Source organism: Pongo pygmaeus, chromosome 18 (genome assembly GCF_028885625.2).
Source record: "Pongo pygmaeus isolate AG05252 chromosome 18, NHGRI_mPonPyg2-v2.0_pri, whole genome shotgun sequence".
Taxonomy (NCBI): Eukaryota; Metazoa; Chordata; class Mammalia; order Primates; family Hominidae; genus Pongo; species Pongo pygmaeus.
This window is the reverse complement of record NC_072391.2, coordinates 916,584-939,555: the sequence shown is the minus strand read 5'-3', so window position 1 is coordinate 939,555 and position 22,972 is coordinate 916,584. Positions and strand designations below refer to the sequence as shown.

At 57.0% G+C, this 22,972-nt stretch overlaps 1 protein-coding gene across 1 annotated transcript; it reads right to left on the bottom strand.

Moving 5' to 3' along the window:
* Positions 1–10,483: 10,483 nt before the first annotated feature.
* Positions 10,484–18,753, bottom strand: LOC134738503 (proline-rich protein 25-like). Its single transcript, XM_063653947.1, is given in 5 exon segments — positions 10,484–10,686; positions 10,689–10,796; positions 10,799–10,975; positions 16,584–16,758; positions 18,286–18,753. Coding segments are annotated over 5 exon segments (1,131 nt in total).
* Between the last annotated feature and the right edge of the window lie 4,219 nt (positions 18,754–22,972).

Sequence of the window (22,972 nt, the reverse complement as noted above, 5' to 3'; positions counted from 1 at the left end):
AGCCGTACCCTGGATGCTGAGAGTTCACTTCCCCCCGCTAGGACTGGGCCAGACCCCTGCCTGACTGCCCGCGCCCCAGGCCTGAGCTGGGCTGTTCCCCGGGCCTGGGACACCCTTCCAGGTCCTGTCTGCTGCAAGGTTCCTGGAGCACATTCTCCCAGGACACAGGGGGGCAAAGAGAGAAACAGCAGGGTCCCCCGAGGACGCGCATCCCGGCTCCAGTTGTCACATGTGTGGCATGAGGGGAGGGGTGTGTTCCTGTGCATGGCAGCGTGTGTCCATGTGTGTGCGTGTATTGTGTGTGTGTTGTGCATGTGTTGTCTGCACACGTATTGTGTGCGCGCATGTTGTGTGTGTGCATTGCATGACGTTGCACCCGTGGCATAAGGTGACACGTACAGCTTCCAGAGCTACCCCGTGGCCTCCAGCACAACCCAGGCAGCAGAGGCCGGCCCGTTTTCCGTCCTGTGTCTCGGTTTCCTTGTTTGTGCAACAGGGACCCTCCCAGAATCCCTGGGGTGACTCCGGGAAGCGTAGTGACAAGCAGGTCCGTGAAATCCCTGGGCGCAGTGACTGGTACCTCCCGAGTGCAGCCCAAGGGCAGGGGTTCCGCCAGAACCAGCTTTGCAACCACTGGGAGACCAACCTGCACGGAAGACCACAGCCTACAAGGGCCCGCCTTGCAGGACAAAAGTCAGCCCACATTCTGGGGTGCACAGAACGGGGTCTGCGGGGGAGGGGGGAAAGGCAGAGGCAGCCAGCTGAGCACCCGCCGGTTGGTAAGAGGCAGGGCTTTGTGACGCAGATGGAATCGGCACCAGTGCCCCATCGGGACTTCTCACTGTCCAGAGAAGACCCCGGGTGACTCCGCCCTCCAGGGCACCCTGGGGCAACGTGGGATGTTTTTGCCCATCTCGAATCACAGATGCTGCTGGCATCAGGTGAGTGGAGGCTGAGGAGGCTGCAAACATCCTCAGAGCAGGGCAGCCCCCCTGCAGAATCAGGCGGCGAAACCCATGAGACAGACTCGGGGAGCCAAGCAGAGATGCTTTGGAAAACAGACGCGGCGCCAGGTCTGAGGCCTGGAAGCGACGGGGTCAGGCAGGTAGGGAGTCTTCACACCTGGCCTGAGAGCCACATCCTCAGTGTTTGTAAGCAGAGGCAGAGCCAGGGCCAGGTCTCCCAAAACCACCTCACACATGTGCACAGGTACACGTGCTAACATGCACAGACATACGTGTACACGCACAGACACGCAGAGACATGTGTGTGCACCCTCCCCTCCCCGACGGCACAGCTGCTCCTCAGAGAACCTCCCTCCTCGGCCTGGTGAGTCTTCAAACGGCTTTTACATTTTTTAGTTTAAAACTCACACATTTCCCCCACCCTCTTATTCTTTTTGTGAGACGGAGTCTCGCTCTGTCACCCAGGCTGGAGTGTAGTGGTTGATCTCAGCTCCCCTACAACCTCTGCCTCCCGGGTTAAGCAATTCTCCTGCCTCAGCCTCCCAAGTAGCTGGGACTACAGGTGCCACCACCACGCCCGGCTAATTTTGTGTGTGCGTGTGTGTGTGTGTGTGTGTGTGTGTGTTTTTACTAGAGATGGGGTTTCCCCATGTTGGCCAGGGTGGCCTCAAACTCCTGACCTCAGGTGATCCAACCGCCTCGGCCTCCCAAAGTGCTGGGATTACAGGCGTGAGCCACTGCTCCCGGCCCGACATCTGTTTTTAAAATTCACCATCCACAGACACAGTGGCAGCCACAGCACACGCAGCCCACGGAAACCCAGCCAGGTTAAAAACAGCAGTTTTGTGGCAAACCCTGAATTGTATTTCAGTGGCCAAAGAAGCACGTTAGCACATCAAGGAGAAAGAGAACTTGGGAGGGAGAAGGAGAGGCGGATGGGGAATCAGATTAATTTATTTTTGTGCAGCAAATATCTTACCAGCTTTCAGCTGTAAAATTCTGACACGCTTTCCTGAAGGGGACAAAGAGACCACAAGCCACCCTCGCTCTCACACCCACAGCGCTCAGCACCGAAAGCCATCCCGGACTTTAAAAAGTGGAACGACGGCGAAATCACACAGAAAATAAAAGCAGACGCTCAAAGGAAGCGGCTGTACGTAATCGCTTTTAGCAAACATTCTCAAATCCCGGTTTGATGGGAAACAAGGGAGAAAAGTACAGGTTTTAGGAAAGAACGGAGGCGTGGGGGCTGGGAGCTAAAAGAGGCATCTAATTTTATCTGGCTCCTTTCCAACAATAAAATCTAATCCATCATTTTCTCTGGGTGAAGGCTCTTAATGAAAATTTAGAGAGTGTGACTGAAATTTAGAATTCCCCAGGGATCCTGCAAGGAAGATGTCTAGCAGCCGTGCAAACCTCCCTCCAGCCCGAGCTGCCAGAGGGCACGGCCGCGCAGAGGCAGCGGGTTCTCATCTGGCTCTCGGACCACCATGCCCCTCGCCACACGGGGAACCTGTCCCTGAACCGAGGCCGCGTGCTTGAGCTTGGCAGTCCAGCCTCCCCCTGGGCTGGGCGGACCCGGAGTCTGGCTCTGGGATCCACGGCCGTTTGCGACTCACAGCACGAAGTCACCTGGGACAGGGTGGGGGCCACGGGTCCTCCTCTCAGCCTCTCAAAGCAACACATTTGCCCCGACGCTGTCAGCCATCACCCTGCCGCTCGGAGAGGGACAAGGAGGAAGGAATCCCGCTCTCCTCTGCTTCCCGGAAGCTCTCACGGTGAAGAACAAAAGTCAGCCCACTTTCTGGGGTGCACAGAACAGGGTCTGTGGGGGAGGGGGGAAAGGCAGAGGCGGCCAGCTGAGCACCCGCCGGTTGGTAAGAGGCAGGGTTTTGTGACGCAGATGGAATCAGCACCAGTGCCCCATCGGGACTTCTCATTGTCTAGAGAAGACCCCGGGTGACTCCGCCCTCCAGGGCACCCCGGGGCAACGTGGGATGTTTTTGCCCATCTCGAATCACAGATGCTGCTGGCATCAGGTGAGTGGAGGCTGAGGCAGCTGCAAACATCCTCAGAGCAGGGGCAGCCCCACCACAGGGATGCATCCTGGCCAGGCCAGCAGTGGTGCCACGGATGGGACGGTGGTGCCGTGGATGGGATGGTAGTGCCGTGGACGGGATTGTGGTGCCACGGACAGGATGGTGGTGCTGTGGACGGGATGGTGGTGCCACGGACGGGACGGTGGTGCCGTGGACAGGACGATGGTGCCGTGGATGGGACAGTGGCTTGCCCACCAGGGTTCTCAGCAGGCCCACGCTCAGCCAGCATCGGAATGACTTGTTACAGGCTCACAGCTCCTGACGCCTTGCAGGGATGTGGAGCCCCACCCCGCCCCCATCCCCAGGATGAGGTTGGACGCTCAGGTGTGTCCCTGCCACGGCATCCCTTTCCCGACACAGCACGAGGACACCAGGGGTGGCGTCCACTCTCCCTGAATTTCGTGGCTTGGGCAGGGGCTGGTGTCCCCAGATCATGTTTGTCCACAGACTCAGGGGGACCCAGGCCTGCCTGCACGCTGCCAGACCTGGGGAGGGGACAGCCGCCAACGTGGGACTCGGGGCAGCAGGTGGGGACTGGTCAAGGCGGAAGACCAGGATCCCCCTATGGGGAAGGGAAGGACGGGCTGGCCCTGGTGACAGGGTGGAATGGGACCCCGGCCTCCATGCCAGCAGCATCTGCTTGTATCTCTGCATTCACTAATGCTTTTCCCTTCTTATCATAAAATGTACATAACAAAAACATTACCATTTTAAAGCAAACAATCCTGTGGCATTTAGCACATTCCCAGTATTGTGTGGACACTGCCTCTATCTGGTTCCAGAACATTCCATCACCCAGAAAGGACCCCTCCCCTCTAAGGGGGGGACTAAGCACCCACCCCCACCACCTCCTGGGCCCTGCAGCCCCCGCCCGGCTTCACCCATGGGTGCATCTGCTCTGAGCAGTTCCTGCAGTGGCTCCTACCGGGACAAAGGCACCTCAGACAACACACACACGTCAGATAAGCATCGCGCCTACCATCACTCCACCGCTTCTCCACCCCCCACTCCAGCATCTCCTGGGTTTACTCTTTCGGTGAAACAGAGCTTGTGCTCTGAGCATCTGATAAATTATCATGAGTAATGTCTTACACCTGACACCTAGAATAATGAATAAATTCCCTCCCCAAAAATAGGCACAAGTGTTCTTAACTCCCTGAAAGAGACATGGGCTTAGAAAGCACACAACCCAGAGGTTCAACATGCACTGGGGCCACCAGGGAGGACCCAACGGTGAGCCCTTCCATGACTTAACAGGAATCCTCTAAGTTGAGCTTTGTTGCTTGAGTTCACACTCAACTTACTCTTTTTTAAGTGGGACCCACTAGTACATTCTTTTCTCAATGCCTATTTTCTGATTTAAGGGAAATGACTTTAGGGAGATGAAAAGGAATATTATTACTTCACAGTCCACGTGTATTCCATACTGAAAGTCAGGTGATTCTGCAACATGGAGGTCTGGCATCCTCAGGCTGTGTCCTGACAGCAACCTGGACATGGTACAGCCAAGATGGTGAGGGCCATCATCACCATCACCATCACTACAGTCTTCACCATCATCACCATCACTACAGTCTTCACAATCATCATCACCACCACAATAGTCTTCACCATCATCAGCATCATGACAGTCTTCACCACCAATATCAACATCACTATAGTCTTCACCATCATCACCATCACTACATTCTTCACCACTATCATCATCATCACTACAGTCTTCACCATCACCATCACTTCAGTCTTCACCATCATCATCACTATAGTCTTCACCATTATCATCACTACAGTCTTCACCATCACCACCATCACTACAGTCTTCACCACCATCATCATCACTATAGTCTTCACCACCATCACCATCACTACAGTCTTCACCATCATCACCATCACTACAGTCTTCACCATCACCACCATCACTACAGTCTTCACCATCACCACCATCACTACAGTCTTCACCATCATCACCATAACTACAGTCTTCACCATCATCATCACCATCACGACAGTCTTCACCATCGTCACCATCATGACAGTCTTCACTATCGTCACCATCACGACAGTCTTTACCACCAACATCAACATCACTATAGTCTTCACCACCATCACCATAGTGTTCACCATCATCATCACCATCACTATAGTCTTCACCATCATCATCACTACAGTCTTCACCATCATCACTACAGTCTTCACCACCATCATCACTATAGTCTTCACCATCATCATCACCATCACTATATTCACCATCATCATCACCATCACTATAGTCTTCACCATCATCACCATCACTACAGTCTTCACCATCATCACCATCACTACAGTCTTCACCACCATCACCACCATCACTATATTCTTCACCATCATCACCATCACTACAGTCTTCACCATCATCATCACTACAGTCTTCACCATCACCACCATCACTACAGTCTTCACCACCATCATCACCATCACTACAGTCTTCACCATCATCATCACCATCACTGCAGTCTTCACCATCATCATCACTAGTCTTCACCATCATCATCACTACAGTCTTCACCACCATCGTCACCATCATCTTTGGCTGACACTTACATGACACTGACCACGTGCCCTCTCCATGTATCCGTTTATCTAATCCTCACACCTGTTAGGTAGGAACCATTAACCCCAATTCACAAGTGATGAAACCAGAGCACAAGAGGTTAAAACCACGTAGGCAGAAGGTAACACCACCAGAGTGTGAACCCAGGCAGTCTGGTTCCAAAATTAGTCCTGTCCCTGAGCCCCCCAATTCTAGGTGAGCCAGCATTCAGACATAGCAGGCTCGTGGATGCAGTCAGCAAGGACGGCCTTGCTTTCCTTCCTCCCGCCTCCTTCTGCTTCGGCCTGTGTCCTGCACAGAGAAGGCTCCCCCAGGCCCTGTGGGGGCGGAAGGAGGGGGCGAGCGGGCATTAAAATGGGAAAGTCTCGGGCCAGGGGCGGTGGCTCACACCTGTAATCCTAGCACTTTCGGAGGCCAAGGAGGGCATGAGCTGAGGAGTTTGAGACTAGCCTGGGCAACATGTTGAAACCCCATCTCCACTTAAAATGCAAAATTAGCTGGATGTGCGGCAGGCGCCTGTAGTCCCAGCCACTCAGGAGGCCGTGGCAGGAGAATCATTTCAACCCGGGAGGCAGAGGTTACAGTGAGCCGAGATCACACCACTGCACTCCAGCCTGGGATAAAAAAGCGAAACAGTCTCAAAAAAAAAAAAAACAAGGAGGTCTGGCTCATGTCATTTCCCCACAGCTGGAGCACCCCTGAGGAGCCTGACTCAACACTGGCTTTTCTGAAGACGAGCCACAGAAGTTCAGTTCCTGGGGAGCAGGGCTGGTTCTTTCCTGCTTTTAATGCTATAGGAAACCTCAGCTGAGGAGGCCGCGGGCGAGGGGCCGCAGACAGGCCGAGGGTCTGCAGGAAGCTGCAAGTCGACAGGAGAGAGGGGATGAGAGATGCGCTCAGCAAAGGCGGCGAGAAACGCTGCCGTCACCTCCTGCCTGGGCCACGTGGGGCCGTCCGGCCGCCGCCATGCAGATGTGGTGTGTAAAACCGTCGGTCAGCCCGTGCCTGCTGGTCACCAGCGAGCAGAGGCTCGTTAAGAACGTCTGTTAAAAGCCAGGAGCCTCCATCGTCACTCAGCTAAAAACGTGTCAGTGGAGAACAGAACCAAATGTGCTTTTTCTAGGGGAGGAAACAGGCTTTTCACATACGGGCTGTCACCAGGACCAGGTAGGTGTGAGGGCCTGGCAGGCGACGGTGGGCAGCAAGGGGATGGCCGGCAGTGGTGCCAAAGGGTTGCGTCTTGCCAGAGCCTTCCTCCTCGCCTCCTGGTCAGATCCTCACCCTCCCTCGCCACCGTGCGCTGCAGCCACACTTGCCCCTCCCAGCCTTGGCCGGAGCGTCCTCCGAGGTGCGAGGCAGCAGACAGAGTCCCCGTGCCAGGCACCCTCCCCTTCTCGCTCTGTCTTGCCAGGTGACTCCGAGTCTTCAGCAGCAGAACGGGGTCCTCCATCCTCGGGGTCCCTGAGCTGCAACGCAGCAGCCTGAGGCTGGGGACGGCCCCAAGGAGCCCCCAGTCACCAAGAAGCAGCCTTCAGAAAAGCCGCCATGGGTTCCAGGGAAAGGCAGCCGGAGCGTGCATTCCCGTGAGACCACCTGGAGGGGCGAGCCCTGTTGCGGGGGACGAGGCAGGCTGCGGGGCAGAGGGTGCCTGACGGGGGCTGAGGCCTGTGCAGAAAAGCCAAGAGGACACCTGGACCCTCTGCCGAGTCCAGCCACCAGAGACCCAGAGCCCCCCACGAAAGCAGAGCCTCGGGCCGGGCCCTGTGGCTCACACCTGTAATCCCAGCACTGTGGGAGGCCAAGGCAGGTGGATCACGAGGTCAGGAGATTGAGACCATCCTGGCTAACACGGTGAAACTCCGTCTCTACTAAAAATACAAAAAATTAGCCAGGCGTGGTGGTGGGCGCCTGTAGTCCCAGCTACTCAGGAGGCTGAGGCAGGAGAATGGCGTGAAACCAGGAGGCAGAGCTTGCAGTGAGCCCAGATCATGCCACTGCACTCCAGCCTGGGCGACACAGCGAGACTCCGTCTCAAAAAAAAAGAAAGAAAGTGCAGCCTTTGCTCCCTGCTGAGAGGAGGCCCCAGGCCCGGGGAGGGGAGCCACCCCACGTGTTCCCACCAGGTAGACCCCTGCCCCCACCCACAACAAATGGGGCACAGCAGGTGTGGAGGGGCGGCCTTCTGCACCCCTCCTGGTGCTCAGCTCTCTCCAGGGACCCCTGCACCTCCCAAGGGCACCAGGCCTCCCCTGGCCCCATTCCTTGTTGGCTTCCAGGCCTGACCCTACGTGACCTCTTCTCTGGGGTTCCCCTCACCTCCTTCCAGTGCCAGGAGAGAGACACGGGTGCCTACAGGGAAGGTGACAGGTCCCTTCTAGCCTCGAGAAAAGTATGGTAAGCCCCGGTTGAGGGACCCTCTAGGAAATCCCAACCTCCCTCCTCAAAATCGCCCAGATCACCGACCTCCTTCCTCAAAACCGCCCAGACCACCAAAACCAAGGGAAGTCCAAGAAACGGCCACAGCCCAGGGGGGCTCAGGCAGCCAGACGGGAACTGTCCCGGGATGGGGAAAGGCCCCTCAGTGAAGGCCGAGGACTCTGGTAAACCGCGTCGATCCCGGCTCGCACCAGTGTGGGGCGTGACCTCCGCCGGACCCTGCGGGGAGGGCACAGACAGGGGCTTGGCACTGTCTCCTCAGTGTTTCTGAAAATCCACGGCTGCCCAAAAGAAAACCTGTTATTTGTTTAAAGTAATAAGATTCCTGTCAACCCAGCACTTTGGGAGGCCAAGGCAGGAGGATCCCTTGAGACCAGAAGTTTAAGACCACCCTAGGCAACATACTGAGACCTCATCTCTATCCAAAAAAAAAAAAAAAAAACTTTAAAAAATTAGCCGGGCATGGTGGTACCCACCTGTGGTCTCAGCAGACTGGGGCGGGAGGATCACTAGAGCCCAGGAGACGTCAAGGCTGCAGTGAGCTAGGATTGTGCCAGTGCACTCTAGCCTGGGTGACTAACAGAGGCCCTGTCTCAAAAAAATACATTTTTTGGCTGAGCGCGGTGGCTCACACCTGTAATCCCAGCACTTCCGGAGGCTGAGGCAGAGGGATCACTTGAGGTCAGGAGTTCGAGACCACCCTGGCCAACGTGGTGAAACCCCATCTCTACTAAAAATACAAAAATTAGCCGGGCGTGGTGGCAGGCGCCTGTAATCCCAGCTACTCGGGAGGCTGAGGCAGAAGAATTGCTTGAACCCAGTAGGCAGAGGTTGCAGTGAGCCGAGATCACACCACTGCACTCCAGCGTAGGTGACAGAGCAAGACTTTGTCTCAAAAAAAACTTTTAAGGTAGCAGGATTCACCCATAATGACATCAGCCCAGCATTTCCACAGACCTCAAAGGGAAGAGACGGGCCTGGCTGAGCCCCAGTGGCCCACACACCACACTCCGAGTTTCTGCACAGCCTGGCTGTACTCACAGGCCCCCATCTCAGCCCCACTTCTCCTCAGCTGCTTCTGGGACTTCTGTGAGTAATTTCCCAACAATCCGAACCTCAGTCAGTCTGGACTGAGGAGTCTCGCCTCCCAGAGTGACTGTGGTTATAAATAGGATTTTCTCAAGCTGGTTTCTACTCTGAAAACTGTAATAACGTATGTCTGATCCTCGTCTTCAACAAAAAGATTTAAAAGCAGCAAAGCACGGCCAGGCGTGGTGGCTCACGCCTGTAATCCCAGCACTCTGGGAGGCCAAGGCAGGTGGATCACTTGAGATCAGGAATTCAAGACCAGCCTGGCCAACATGGTGAAACCCCATCTCTACTAAAGATACAAAAAAATAGCTTGGCGTGGTGGCAGACACCTGTAATCCCAGCTACTCGGGAGGCTGAGGCAGGAGAATCGCTTGAACACAGGAGCCGGAGGTTGCAGTGAGCCGAGATTGTGCCACTGTACTCCAGCCTGGGCAACAGAGCAAGACTCCATCTCTGAATGAATCAAGCAAAGCAATGTTGGTAAAGACCCCACAACAGGCATCTGGCAGCTGTGTCCAGACCATGCTTCTCAAAGGGGATCCAGAAAGCTTCCAGGGTCCCTGAGGTCAAACCTGTTTTCATGACACTTCTAAGAATGGTTTCCTTCCCATTCTTATTTATTTATTTATTTATTTTGAGACTGTGTCTCGCTCTGTTGCCCAGGCTGGAGTGTGATGGTATGGCACAGTCTCGGCTCAATGCAACCTCCACCTCCAGGGCTCAAGTGATTCTCGTGCCTCAGCCTCCCAAGTAGCTCGGATTACAGGCGTCCGCCACCACGCCTGGCTAAATTTTTGCATTTTAGTATAGATGGGGTTTCACCATGTTGCCCAGGGTGGTCTCAAACTCCTGCCCTGAGGTGATCAGCCCACCTCGGCCTCCCAAAGTGCTGGGATTAACAACGTGAGCCACAGTGCCTGGCCTCCTTCCCACTCTCCTGAAAGTGTGGGGCGGAATGTTCCAGAGGCCACAGGCTTGCAAGCAGTCGCAGACATGAGAATCCAGCACAAACAAAGCCACGCCTCCTGTTTCTTCCCACTACATTTTTTTTAAGGGGAAACAGTTGTTTTTCATTAAAATGTTATGTTCGCATGCAATGGATTCATCGCTATTTTTACGTGAAAAAGTGAACATTTTTAAATGCTCTATTTCTAGTAGAGTGAATGTCCACAGCGGCCGCCCACGTAAACAAAAGCTCCAATGGTTTTAGGATTGTGACGGGTCCTGAGACCGGAGTTCAGGAGCCGGGCTGGGCCAGCGTTGGGTGAAGATCCTTCCGGAACCCGGGATCACGGGGACGATCACACGGACCTGCGGCTCCACCCAGTGGTGACGGCGAGGACGGCAGGAGACCCCAGCGAGCAGGAGCGCGGCCCGAACCGCGTGGCCCCGGGGATCCGCCCAGGGCAGGCAGGGGGGTCCCGGGCCCTGGGGCACTGGGGGCTCAGGCTGGCCGCCCTCCGCGGCGGGGCCGTCCTGCGGGTCGCAGCGTCCTGGGCGGCCCCCCGGGCTCCAGCAGCCAGATGCCTGCGGCAACACCAGCCGAGACCGCAGACGTCTCCAGATGCCGGCCAGCGCCCCCCGGGGGCAGAACCGCCCCACCCCGTGAGAGCTCCGGGCACTCACTCCACCTCCACTCCGTCCCACAGGGGCTCCAGGCCGGCCGCTCCCCACCGTGGGAGCCGGGGTGGACCCAGGGAGGGGGAGGGGGAGGCCGTGTCGCTCCGGCCTCCTTGCCGGTCCCGCAGCAATGGCAGAGGGGACGTCCGTGCGGTCGCCGCCCACGGCAGCATCTGCAGGGTCAGCGGCGCAGGAGGCGTTCAGGCCTGGGCGCTCCCTGGGGGTCTTAGCCTCTCCTTGCCTCCTGCCGGCCTCACGGACCCCGGGGACTCCCACGCAGTCTTTGAGGTCCCCAGCCACGACTGCGCCAAGGAGCACGGCCTGAGCGCTCAGCCCCATATGAGATATATATGACATATACACACACGCATATAAAGTTATAGGTATCTAAAGGCTCATTGTGGCATTTTTTGGTAGACTGGTTTTTAGTAGGATGAGAAATGACACGGTTTTATTCTATGTCTTATGAAGCCAAATGTTTACGCACAGAAAAGCAAACAAATCAACCTTGAGGAGCCCGCACCTGATCAAGTGAGCGACTGTTTCTCCCTGTGGGGGGAACCTCCCTGGTTCTGGGTTCTGTCAGGGCTCATTCCTTCACTCCACAGCAGGGATTCGGCTGTCATTCAACTCATCGGTGAGGTTTTATTTCTACAATTATGTTATTCTGGGTTTTTTTTTTTGAGATAGAGTCTCACTCTGTTGCCCAGGCTGGAGTGCAGTGGCGCGATGTCAGCTCACTGCAACCTCCACCTCCTCCTGCCTCAGCCTCCTGAGTAGCTGGGATTATAGGCATGCACCACCACGCCCGGCTAATTCTGTATTTTTAGTAGAGACAGGGTTTCTCCATGTTGGTCAGGCTGGTCTCGAACTCCCAACCTCAGGTGATCTGCCCGCCTCGGGGATTATAGGTGCTGGGATTATAGGCGTGAGCCACCGCGCCCGGCCACAATTATGTTTTTCATGTGAAGGTAACTCCTTGTTCTTTTTGCATGTCTCCCTGTTCTTGCTTCTTTGTTGTTCTTCCCTCATTTATCTCCTTGGGAACTGTAAACACAACTCTCTCAAGACCCCCTTCACTTTATTCCTTGGCTGCAACCCCCAACGTGCTGCTCTGTGGGCTGACTGCATGTGTGCAGCCTGCATGTCCTCCGATGTTGGAATATATTTGGTTGTTCTTTCCTGCACCTGCCCTGGTGGAGTGGGGGTTGGGGGTTCCAGGCAGAGGATTTTGAGGATTGTCTCTGACCAACCCCACAACATGCTCCAGCCCTGAAGTGGGTCTTCACAAGAGCGTCTCAAGTCTGACATGTTCACACCCCACACCTGGGAGCAGCAAGACCGTGGCCTCTTCTCAGACTAGCAGCCTGCCCGCCTGCTCCTGAGGTGTGGGGGTGCCCCCAGCCCCTGCCCTGCCAGCTCACTCCATTCTCCTTGTCCTGCTCTTGTGGGTGCAGTGGCTTTCTGCGGTCCTCCACCTCCCCGTCTGGGGAGTGGGACTCAGCCCACACCATTGCAGGCATCTCTAGGGGTAACTGAAGACCATGGCGAGAATTCTCACCACAGAGCTTGAGCCCCCACCAGCCACTGAGTCTCACCAGCGCCAGCCTCTCTCAGCCTCTCGCATAGGACTGGGCAGGTATGATGACCCCAGCGTTCTGAGGCTACGTCCCACCCTCGGTCATGGGAGTACTTTGTACTTTCTATTTTCACATTTAAGCCTTAGATACAATTTCTAGGCAACAGAAAAAATCCCATCCAGAACCATGTAACCTCCAATTTTTTTTAACTTTTTAATTTTTTTTTTTTGAGACTGGGTTAAGAAACTGGCTAATTTTTGTATTTTTGGTAGAGAGAGTTTCATCATGTTGCCTAGGCTGGTCTCAAACTCCTGGACTCAAGCAATCCACCCGCCTCAGCCTCCCAGAGTGCTAGGATTACAGGTGTGAGCCACAGTGCCTGGCCAAAGCCCTGATTTCAATTAATAGTTTCCATTTAAGTTCACCTATGACTAAGCGCTTTGCATATGCCAGTATTCATGTTTTTTGGTTTGTTTAGAGACAAGACCTCGTTCTGTGTCCCAGGCTGGAATCAGCTCACTGCAGCCTCAAACTCCTGGGCTCAGGAGATCCTCCTGCCTCAGCCTCCTGAGTAGCCCGGATGATAGGTGTGAGCCACCATGCCCAGTTAATTTTTTTTTTTTTTTTTTTTTGAGAGATAGTGTTTTGCTATGTTGCCCAGGCAGGCCTTGAACTCCTGAGCTCAAGCAATCCTCCCTTCTCAGCCTCCCAAAGTGCTGGGATTATAGGCATGAGCCACCACCCCCAGCCCCCTGGCAGGCACTGTGCAAACACTTTACACGGCGTCTCAGTCAACCCTCCCGACAGCCCTGGGCAGCACTGTCCTCCCTGTCCTCTAACGAGCAGACCTCAGAGAGGTTGGGCCACTCACCCATGCCAGCCACCTAGTAAGTGGCAGAGCCAGCCAGGAGCCCAAGGCAAACACAGACGTGTGGACAGCCGTTCCTCCCCTCCATGCCACACCTCCTCCCTGCTGAGGGAGAGGCCGGCCAGTCCCCATCCACATCAAGTGTCCCGAGAACCAGGTCTGCCTCCCCACAGGGCAGTCCTCTGGCTGCTGGCTCCTCAGTGCGGGAGCCTCCTTTTGGGCGGAGAGCAGCCCGGGGCAGCCCAGAGCGCACTGGACGTCCCAGGGAAGCTCCAAAGGCAAACCCTCCATAGATCCGAGCCTGCTCCAGAGCCCAGAGGTTCTGGGCCAAGGGGGCACATGCAGTTTGGGTTTGTGCTACTTCCCTGGGACATCCTGATGTGGCCTGTTTGGGAGAAGCCACCAGGAACACCCTATATACTGTTGGCTCCATGTCCCAAGTTACCCAGACCTGTCCCACACCCTCCCTGCTGCACCGTCTCTACTGAGGCCTCGGCAGGATCTATCTGGGACATCATGAAAGGCTCTGCTAACCCTCAAAGCCCAGGTACCATGGGGTCCAGATTTGGGCAGCATTTTCATAGAAAATTGCATCAGAAAGACCTCACTGCGTCTCCCAGCCCTCCTCAGGGAACCGGAGGGGACCCGTTCCTCACCCACAGCAACCTCTGCAGCCTCTCCTCAAATCCCCCAGCCTCTACCACAGCCTCCCCTCCCCTCCCTTCCTTCTGTTAAATGAAATCTATAGGAAGCCATTGGTGACCAGGTGCGGTGGCTCATGCCTGTAATCCCAGCACTTTGGGAGGCCGAGGCAGGAGGATCACTTGAGGTGAGGAGTTCGAGACCAGCCTGGCCAAGATGGCAAACCCCCGTCTCTATTGAAAATATAAAAATTAGCAAGGTGTTGTGGCACATGCTTGTAATCTCAGACACTTGGGAGGCTCAGGCAGGAGAATCACTTGAACCCGGAGAGACGGAGTTTACAGTGACCCAAGATCACGCCACTGCACTCCAGCCTGGGCGACAGAGCGAGACTTCATCTCAAAAAAAAAAAAAAAAAAAAAAAAAAGTTCCATGTCGCCAAACTGAAGCTAAGTTGTTTATCTGAACTTCTGAGAAACCAGGAGTAATAACAGCCAAATCCCCACACAGGCCGGTCCTGGCCGGTACAATAAGGAGTTCTCTTCTGCTTTCACCTTTACAAGAAAGGCAGCTTCGAAGTGAGCGATCCGTGTTTTCTGTTTCCGCTTTCCTCAGCCCTTCCGTCTAGAAAACCAGCCTCCTCTGTTCAGCCCCCCAGGGCACTCCCTGCTCTTTGTAGAGCCAAGCGTTGCCCGAATCTAGCATCACGAATGAAGCCCACGAGGATCTTTAAAGTAAATGTGTAACTCTGTCTTGTGACAATTCTCTGGACCAGCTTATGCCGGGAGGGAAAGAGGGCAAATCAGACACTGTCCTAGTGGACGAGGAGGGAGATGTCTGACCTGCCGTGGGTCGTCTCAAGCACCTACTTGGCTGGGTGAAGGGATCCCTGGAGACCTCATAAAGCGCTGCTTCTGGGTGTGTCTGCGAGGGGGTTTCCAGAGGAGCCTGCCTGGGGGTTGGGGGACCAAGGGAAGACCCTCCATGTGGGTGGATACCATCAATCGCCTGGGGGCCCAGATAGAACAAAAAGGGGCTGGGCACGGTGGTCCACGCCTGTAATCCCAGCACTTTGGGAGGCTGAGGCAGGCGGATCACTTGAGGTCAGGAGTTCGAGACTAGCCTGGCCATGGTGATACCCCATCTCTACTAAAAAATACAAAAAATATTAGCCAGGCATGGTGGCATGCATCTGTAGTCCCAGCTACTCCTCAGGCTGAGGCAGGAGACTCGCTTGAACCTGGGAGGTGGACGCTGCAGTGAGCTGAGGTTGTGCCACTGCACTGCATTCTGTCTCTAGCCTAGGAGGCAGAGCGAGACTCTGTCAAAAAAAAAAAAAAAAAAGAGGGAAAAGGAGTTCTGCTCTTGTTCCTGGCGCTAGGACTCTCTCTTCCTCCTCCTGCCCTTCGACATCAGAACCCCAGGGCCCCCAGCCTTGGGACTCCAGGACTTAATACCAGCGGCTCCTTGGATTCTCAGCTTTCAGCCCTGGCCTGAGAGTCACACCTTTAACTCCCCCGGTTCTTCCGTTTCCTGACTTGGACCGAGCCAGGCTGCCAGCATCCCAGGTCTCCGGCTTGCAGATGGCATCCCTCCCCGGACTTCTCGGCCTCCCTAACCGCATGGGCCAATCCCCCTAACAAATCCACTCTCATCCGTCTATCCATCTCTCTCTCCAATACATTGGTCGGCCTCTGGAGAATGCCTACTGATGCGACGCCTGTTTCTGTACACTGGCTTCTGCCTCAGATCTCACAGGTGTGCCAGGGAAGAAGCATTCCAGATCCCATTTAGGAAACTGTGGAGGACGGTGTGAAAGTAAAAGCTCAGGACCCCAATTCAGGCTGCCAAAAGGACAGAACGAAGCCGAAGACGGAGCCGGGCAAGTTACTGCCTCTCCCTGTGTTGCTGGGCAGGTAACTACAGACGCGAGGTCAGATCTCACTCTCCATTTCCCTCATCCTGGGGACGCATCATCGGCGACCCCCGCCCCCCCACCCACCCCCCACCTCTCCTTTTCTCTTCCCACCGTGGGCTCCGCAGCCCGCTTTCCCCCTTTAAATACGGAGGCCTCAAAACCATCTCTGGAGAAAGGTATCGACCTGTCCCCCAGGCGCGACCTCGACCTTGCCGAGACACGCTCCGAAGCCCACCGAGGCCTGTCCCGGCTACTTCTTGGTTTACAACTGAAATGGACCAAAAAGACAGCGGGCATCCTTCTGGATCATCTGATTCTGCAGGAGCCTGCGCCTTTAGCCATCCTCGAGATGTTTTACGGTCCTGGAGTTGCAGAAAGTGTCGAGCAATGCGAGCGACTCTCGACCAGCGCCGCGTCCATCAAATGCAATCGATCATCGCCAGTGGAGAGGGACCGGATATGAGACCCCTGCCCGACTCCAACATGGCCGCCCAGCCCACGACCGAGGCCTGGGCCGCCGCTGCCAGGAGCCAAGATGGCTGCGTCGAGCGCTGACGTCACGCGGGCGGCCACAGTGCGCGTCCGACCCTTTCCTGCCGGGACCCGGAAATTATCTCCCAAGGCGGAAGTAAACGGCGCGCGACGGTCAGTTGAAAAGTTGGCGGGCGCGGGCGAAGGCTGCGAGCGGGGCCGTCCGGGTGGTCTGGGCGACTGCCTGGAGGGCCCGCCACGCCCTGCGGCCAGCTCTGACCGTCTCACCTCAGTGTCCCCACCTGTAAGAGGGATCCGCGGGCGGGTCCCTTTGCCATCCTCCTTCTCTAAATGCAGGGACAGAACACGGCCGCTGGCGGGACGGCCACAGGTGCCCAGGCCCGGCGCCTGCACGCGGGGCTCGCGCCCCGGTGTTTGGCCATATCGGGAGGCGGCAGGAGGCGGCGGCGAGGGGCCCTGGCGAGGGCACAGGCGGGTCAGGGAGCAGCGCTGGCTGAGGCCCCGCGGCCAGAGGGAGCGGGAGGGAAGGTGTGCGGCCTGGGCTGCTTCCTCCTGGGCACATCTAGCTTTTGAGGGTCACACCGCGGGGAGAGGTGACATTTTGAAAAGGTAATGGGGGCCACGATCCCTCCAGAGGCTGTAGGGAGGACCCTTCCTGCCTCGTTCAGCTCCTGGGTGCTCTGGGAGCTCCAGGCGTCCTTAAGAGGCTTGTGGCCGCGTGGCTCCAAACTTTTTTTTTTTTTTTTGAGAGGAAGTCTCGCTCTGTCGCCCAGGCTGGAGTGCAGTGGCGCGATCTCGGCTCACTGCAAGCTCCGCCTCCCGGGTTCTCGCCATTCTCCTGCCTCAGCCTCCCCAGTAGCTGGGACCACAGGCGCCCACCACCACGCCCGGCAAACTTTTTTGTATTTTTTTTAGTAGAGACGGGGTTTCACCGTGTTAGCCAGGATGGTCTCAACCTCCTGACCTCGTGATCCGCCCGCCTCGGCCTCCCAAAGTGCTGGGATTACAGGCGTGAGCCACCGCCCCCGGCCCAAACTTTTTTTTTTTTTTTTTTTTTTGAGATGGAGTCTCCCTCTGTTGCCCAGGCTGGAGTGCAATGGCATGATCTCGGCTCACTGCAACCTCCGCCTCCCGGGTTCAAGTGATTCTCCTGCCTCAGCCTCCCGAGTAACTGGGACTACAGGCGCGCAGGCCACCACCCCTGGCTAATTTTTGTATTTTTAGTAGAGACAGGTTTCCACCATGTTGGCCAGGTGATCCGCCCACTTTGGCCTCCCAAAGTGCTGGGATTACATATGTGAGCCACCATGCCCTGCCTCAACTTTTTTTGAGACAGAGTCTTGCTCTGTCGCCCAGGCTGGAGTGCAGTGACATTATCTCAGCTCACTGCAGCTTCCACCTCCCAGGCTCAAGCAATCCTCCCACCTCAGCCTCTCCAATAGCTGGGACCACAGGTGCACACCACCACACCCAGCTAATTTTTGTATTTTTTTGTAGAGATAGGGTCTCACTTTGTTGTCCAGGCTGGTCTCCAACTCCTGAGCTCAAGGGATCCTCCCACCTTGGCCTCCATAAGTGCTGGGATTACAGGTTTAAGCCGCTACTTCTTGTCGTCTACTTTCTGTATTTTGCAAATAAAACGTTTGCAGGTCATGTCAAATATCAAGTGACTGATCTGTGGGGACGCAGGCGCCTTCCTCAGAGCCCCTCCCTCCCTTGCTCCTGCCAGCCTTGTGCATCTGCACATACCGAGGCTGCTCAGGGGCTCTCTGCTGCCCACTGAGTGTGAGGAGTCTCAGGCGCTGCAGGGACCTGGGTGCTGCCACACGGGAGGACAGCCCATGGTGGCCGGTTGGAGGCCTCTAGCACAGACCCTGCATACCTGGAGGCTTCTGCTGGCAAAGCCCCGGGACGTAAGACCAGATGCCCAGGGCTATGGCCCACTTGGGATGACACACAGGGTCCCCAGATGCGTGCATCTACCCCAGTGACCCCCTTTTTGGGGTGCATGTGTCTGTTCTGGGGCTGCTCTGGGCCCCAGGGGTTGGGGGTGGACGGTGTCCCCTTGTGAGAAGCGGCCTGTGTGGTAGGAGCTCCCTGTGGGCGCAGGCCAGACCCTGGAACAGTCTGTGCCTCGCACACTACGTTTGCGAGCGGCTGCGCTGTTCCTGAGCTGTTCAGGAGCTCAGAAATCCAGGCCGGTGTCTTTCTGCCCCACGTGGTGGTGGAGATAGCCAGGAAGTGAGTGCCGGCCGCCCAGGGCCCCAGGCTTATTTCCCGAGACGGAGCTTGGCCACCTGTGGTCTGGTCTCCACGTAGCAGAATGCACATTCGAGGCCTGTGACCCATGGGGTGGGAAGTGGGGTGTGCAGCTGCCCCACCCGTGTTGGGGTGACCTGGCTGTCCCCAGCAGCCACCTCTGCATGGGGGCTTCTGGTCAGTTCGGGCCATCCTAGCGTCTGGCTGGGCTCTGCCAAACCCACTTGCCAATCAGATTTGGAAGACCGGACATTCCGTGGTTTCCCTAGCCCCGGAAGCAACAGCAGGACCGCCCCCTGCACTGGGGGTCCCAGGATCCCTGATGGGCTGCGGCGTGACCCGTCCAGGGTCTTAGAGGCCAACCTGGACTCACAGCGTGTCCCGTGGCTAGTGGTACAGGCGGGTCCTTGGGCCCTGATGCACTTACAGTGGTGGCCACCCAGCCCGGGATGTTTGAATGAAGACATGGGGATGGGCAGAGGCCAGAACACACCATCATAACTTCCAGTTGTCCTTGGGCAAAATCACAGGACCTTTGTCATCCCCTTTTGTTTTTTTTGAGACAAGGTCTCCCTGTTGAGCTGTGGCGTGATCACAGTTCACTGCAGCCTCCACCTTCCAGGGTGGATCCTCTAGCCTCAGCCTCCCACAGTGCTGGGATGACAGGTGTGAGCCACTGCACCCAGCCTAGTCATCCCAAAGCAACTGTCCGTCTGTGTGGGCAGGGACTCACCCAAAGCCAGAGGCCCAGCCAGGCTGCTGCACGCCTCTGGCCACCACCCTGCAGATCACGGGCTCCTAGGAAAGCCACCCCAGGGACCACAACACCGGAGGGTGGCCTGGGGCAGAAGGCGCGACTCACTCTCCCTCCTCTTCCCCCACAGACCTTGGAAAGGTCTCACCTCAAGGCCTCCCACCACCCTCGGCTGAGCAAATGTGTGTCTATTTTGGAAAATCTGCAACTCCTTTGAGCTGGTGCTCTTGAAAGAGCGTAATTTGGTGTAGCCAGCAGTGGGGGCCTCTGAACCCAGCAGGCTGTTATTTTGCCTGTCGGTTCCCCTTAAACACACTCAAGTTCTGAATGGGGGCAGCACCCCATCCCCGGGAGCCCAGCTGGCATTGCTTCTGGTGACACACTGACCTCCAGTCCTCAGGCCAGGAGCTAGGGCATCCGAGCCCGTGGGGATCCACCACCCAGCCTGCTTCTGTCCTTCCAGGGCCTCCTGCCTCAGGCCATGCTTCTGGTTAGCAAAGAGATACCTAGGTTTTCAGGAGACGGGCGTCTCTTAAGTAGGAAACCTCCGGCAACTGTAACCACACACTGACCTGCAGCTGTTCAGAGTAAAGCGAGCTAAGGCAGGCACGCTACCCCGAGGCTGCAGTGTGAGCGTGGCTACGGCCGAGCCCCTAGCAGGCCCCTGACTACACAATGGAGGTCAGGTGATGACAGCCACGCACCCGGGATTCCCTTGAAGTTTTTTTTTTTTTTAATTATACTTTTAAGTTTTAGGGTACATGTGCACAACATGCAGGTTACATAGGTATACACGTGCCATGTTGGTGTGTTGCACCCATTTACTCGTCTTTTAACATTAGGTATATCTCCTAATGCTATCCCTCCCCCCTCCCCCCACCCCATCCCTTGAAGTTTTCCGTTCTGCTTTCTGTGCTTGGGTTTAAGAGCTTAAATTGTTTTTGAAAATCACTTTGAAACTTTCACAGATGACATAAAAGTCGTTGCCGTGAGCTCCAGTTAACTAGGTGGAGTGAGCTTCCTTTGGTGAGGAGCTTCCTTCGTTATTTCCCCAGGCCCCACGTTTGCGGTTTTGTTTGCAGGGACTGAGCGAAGTCAGCATGTCCTCCACACACATTCACCCACCGCCCCCAGGCTGCTTGGGGCCTGCAGGCCACAGGGTCCCCCTAGGACAGCCAGAGCCCTCTGCAGAGCCTAGGGCACAGGCGGGTGAAGGACGGGGCTGGTCCTGGGTCCCCAGCTCAGCACTTTATCCCTCTGTTCCTTGGAGAGTTGACTGGTGTCGGGGGCTGTCTCCCCCACCCACTCAGAGTTGAGGCCACAGCGAGAGACCAGTTCCGGGAGACCCTGCTGCAGCTTCCCGCTAGGAAGGGGTCAGAGCCCCCTGTGCCAGTGTGGGACCAAGCCCTAAAGTCAGCGTGAAGGGCCTCCGGCCTCCCGTGCTTCCCCCACGGTCTTGGTTGGCTGTAAATGGGGGGTCTCGATGCTCCTGCCCCAGGCCAGGCCCAGTGGCACAGCCCCATGCCTGGTGGGTCAGGAGCCCCTCAGGCCAGGGACAGCCATTTCTAGGCCAGCGGAAAGAGCCCTGCGTGTTCTCACCCAGCGGCCCAATTAGTGGCCTAATTTCAGAAAGGAGCCCCTGGTCTTGGGAGGCTGTGGTCACTCCCTTGGGGGAATGGCTGCCATTCCTCCCAATGAGAATCGCTGAAGCCGGGTCCAGCTGTGGGGAGGCAGATTCTAGACCCGAGGCTGACTCCAGCTCAAGGGGTCAGCGCCTGGATGTGTTTGTGGGTTTCTGAGTGCAGCCTTGGTAGGAAGGTCGAAGTCAGTCTTCGAGACCCCCGTCTTACTGAGAATGGGATCTCACAGACCCTCACACGGGAGCGGAGGTTACTGTACCCACCCAGGTCAGCACAGGACCTGCTTCTGATTCTGGGGGTCCATACGACACGGGGGCTGACTAGTGCCCCCCCCCCCCCAGCGACCGGAAACACCACAGAAGTGGGGTGAGAGACGGGACCCATCACATGCCTGGGACATGGGCCTGGAGCAGACCCAAGGCCCTCAGCTTGCCCTGGCCCTGCCCCGACTTCCCTCAACCTCCTCCTGCCCTTGGCCTTGGGGGTCACCCAGACCCTGCTCAGGTAGGCAGGCCGGGTCCACCATGCAGGTACACACAGCCACTTCTCTGCTGAGACGCTGACGACTGGCAGGATCTGCCTGGACCACAGGGCAGTGCTCACTCCAGGACGTGGCCCCACAGCCCGTCTCGGCTGTCCTGGTGGCCCACACCACACTCCAACCTGTGTCCTGATTCGCTGGGGGCACTGGCCGTGTTGGACAGAGCTCAGGCACCCTCAGTGACCTTACTGGGTCCAGTGAATTGCCCAAAAGCCAGAACCTGGAGCCTTGGCGACCCCATTAGGAGACCCCCAGGTCCTTCCAAATGAGCAAATGCAAAGGCCACTTGGGGTCCTGAGAGTGGCCACAGAACCCCCAGCTCTCACAACTCAGCTGCAGAACTCAGGGTGTCCCCCCGCCTGGCCCTGGCTCCAAGCCACCTGCTGTCCCAGTGAACGTCGGGGACATGCCCTGGGGTCCCCTCTGCCTTGCCTGCATCCTGGGGTGGCACACACTCCTCCCCTAACAGCCATTCCACTGTCTGGTGCCCGGGTGGAGTGGTGCCCCCAGCCACAGGGAGACCCCTCAGCAGCCCAGAAACTAAGATGCATCCAGAGTCACAGCACCCAAGGGCACAGGCAGGACAGGGCGGGCACTGGGACCTGGGAGACCTTGTCCAGCCCCCACCATGCCAAGAGGGGCAACCATCTGCCCTGAGGAAGAGGCCTGGTGCCCTGGGCTTTAAGCTGCCCCGCCCCACCCCCAAATCCATAATAAAAATAATCCCTTCCCTAATGTGCCCCAGTTCCAGAGGCGCCTCTGATCCAGCCGATCCACATCAGGGCGGGAGGTGCAGGTGGCCCCGATTCAGAGTCACAGTGGCAGGGAGTCCTGCTGACTTCAGGGGCCTGGGTGCCCAAGAGGGACAGGGCCCACCTCTCCCTGACAACCCCTGCAGGGCTCTGGGCCACCCCAGGCAGGCTGGGCGGTTCCCTGTGACACTGGGGAAGGCAGAGTGACCTGCTCACAGTCCCCTGGCCCTGGCAGCACCCACCAAGGGCCTGGCCCAGGCTTCCCCGGGGGTGGCCCAGCTTCTGCAGGGACTGAGTTTGGGGAGCTTGGCCCTGTGCCCCCAGAGGCTGCTGTTGCTGCCTGGGGGCCCCCACCTAGGATGCAGCCTGGTGCGTGCGTCATCTGCTGGTACATGGGGCACAGCTCCCACAGGAGCCCAGGGGGTGCACCCAGGGCAGAGTGGGAGGAGACACGGGAAAACGTGTCGGAGGAAAAGGGACCAGTCTCAGCTCTGCAGGCTGACAGGTGTGGAGCCCCAAAGGGAAGCCCCCTCCCCACAGCCTCGAGGTCACACAACCCCGGCCCGAGTGCTGCAGCTGGGGGCACCTCTCCCGAGGCAGCGTGCCCCAGAGCACCCACAGTGGGCCGGTGTTGGGGACGCCTCAGGCCACCACGCTCAGCTCAGACTGAAAAGCACGGCACCCTCCTGCCCTCGGGAGCTGCCCCGTGCTGGCCACTGGTCTG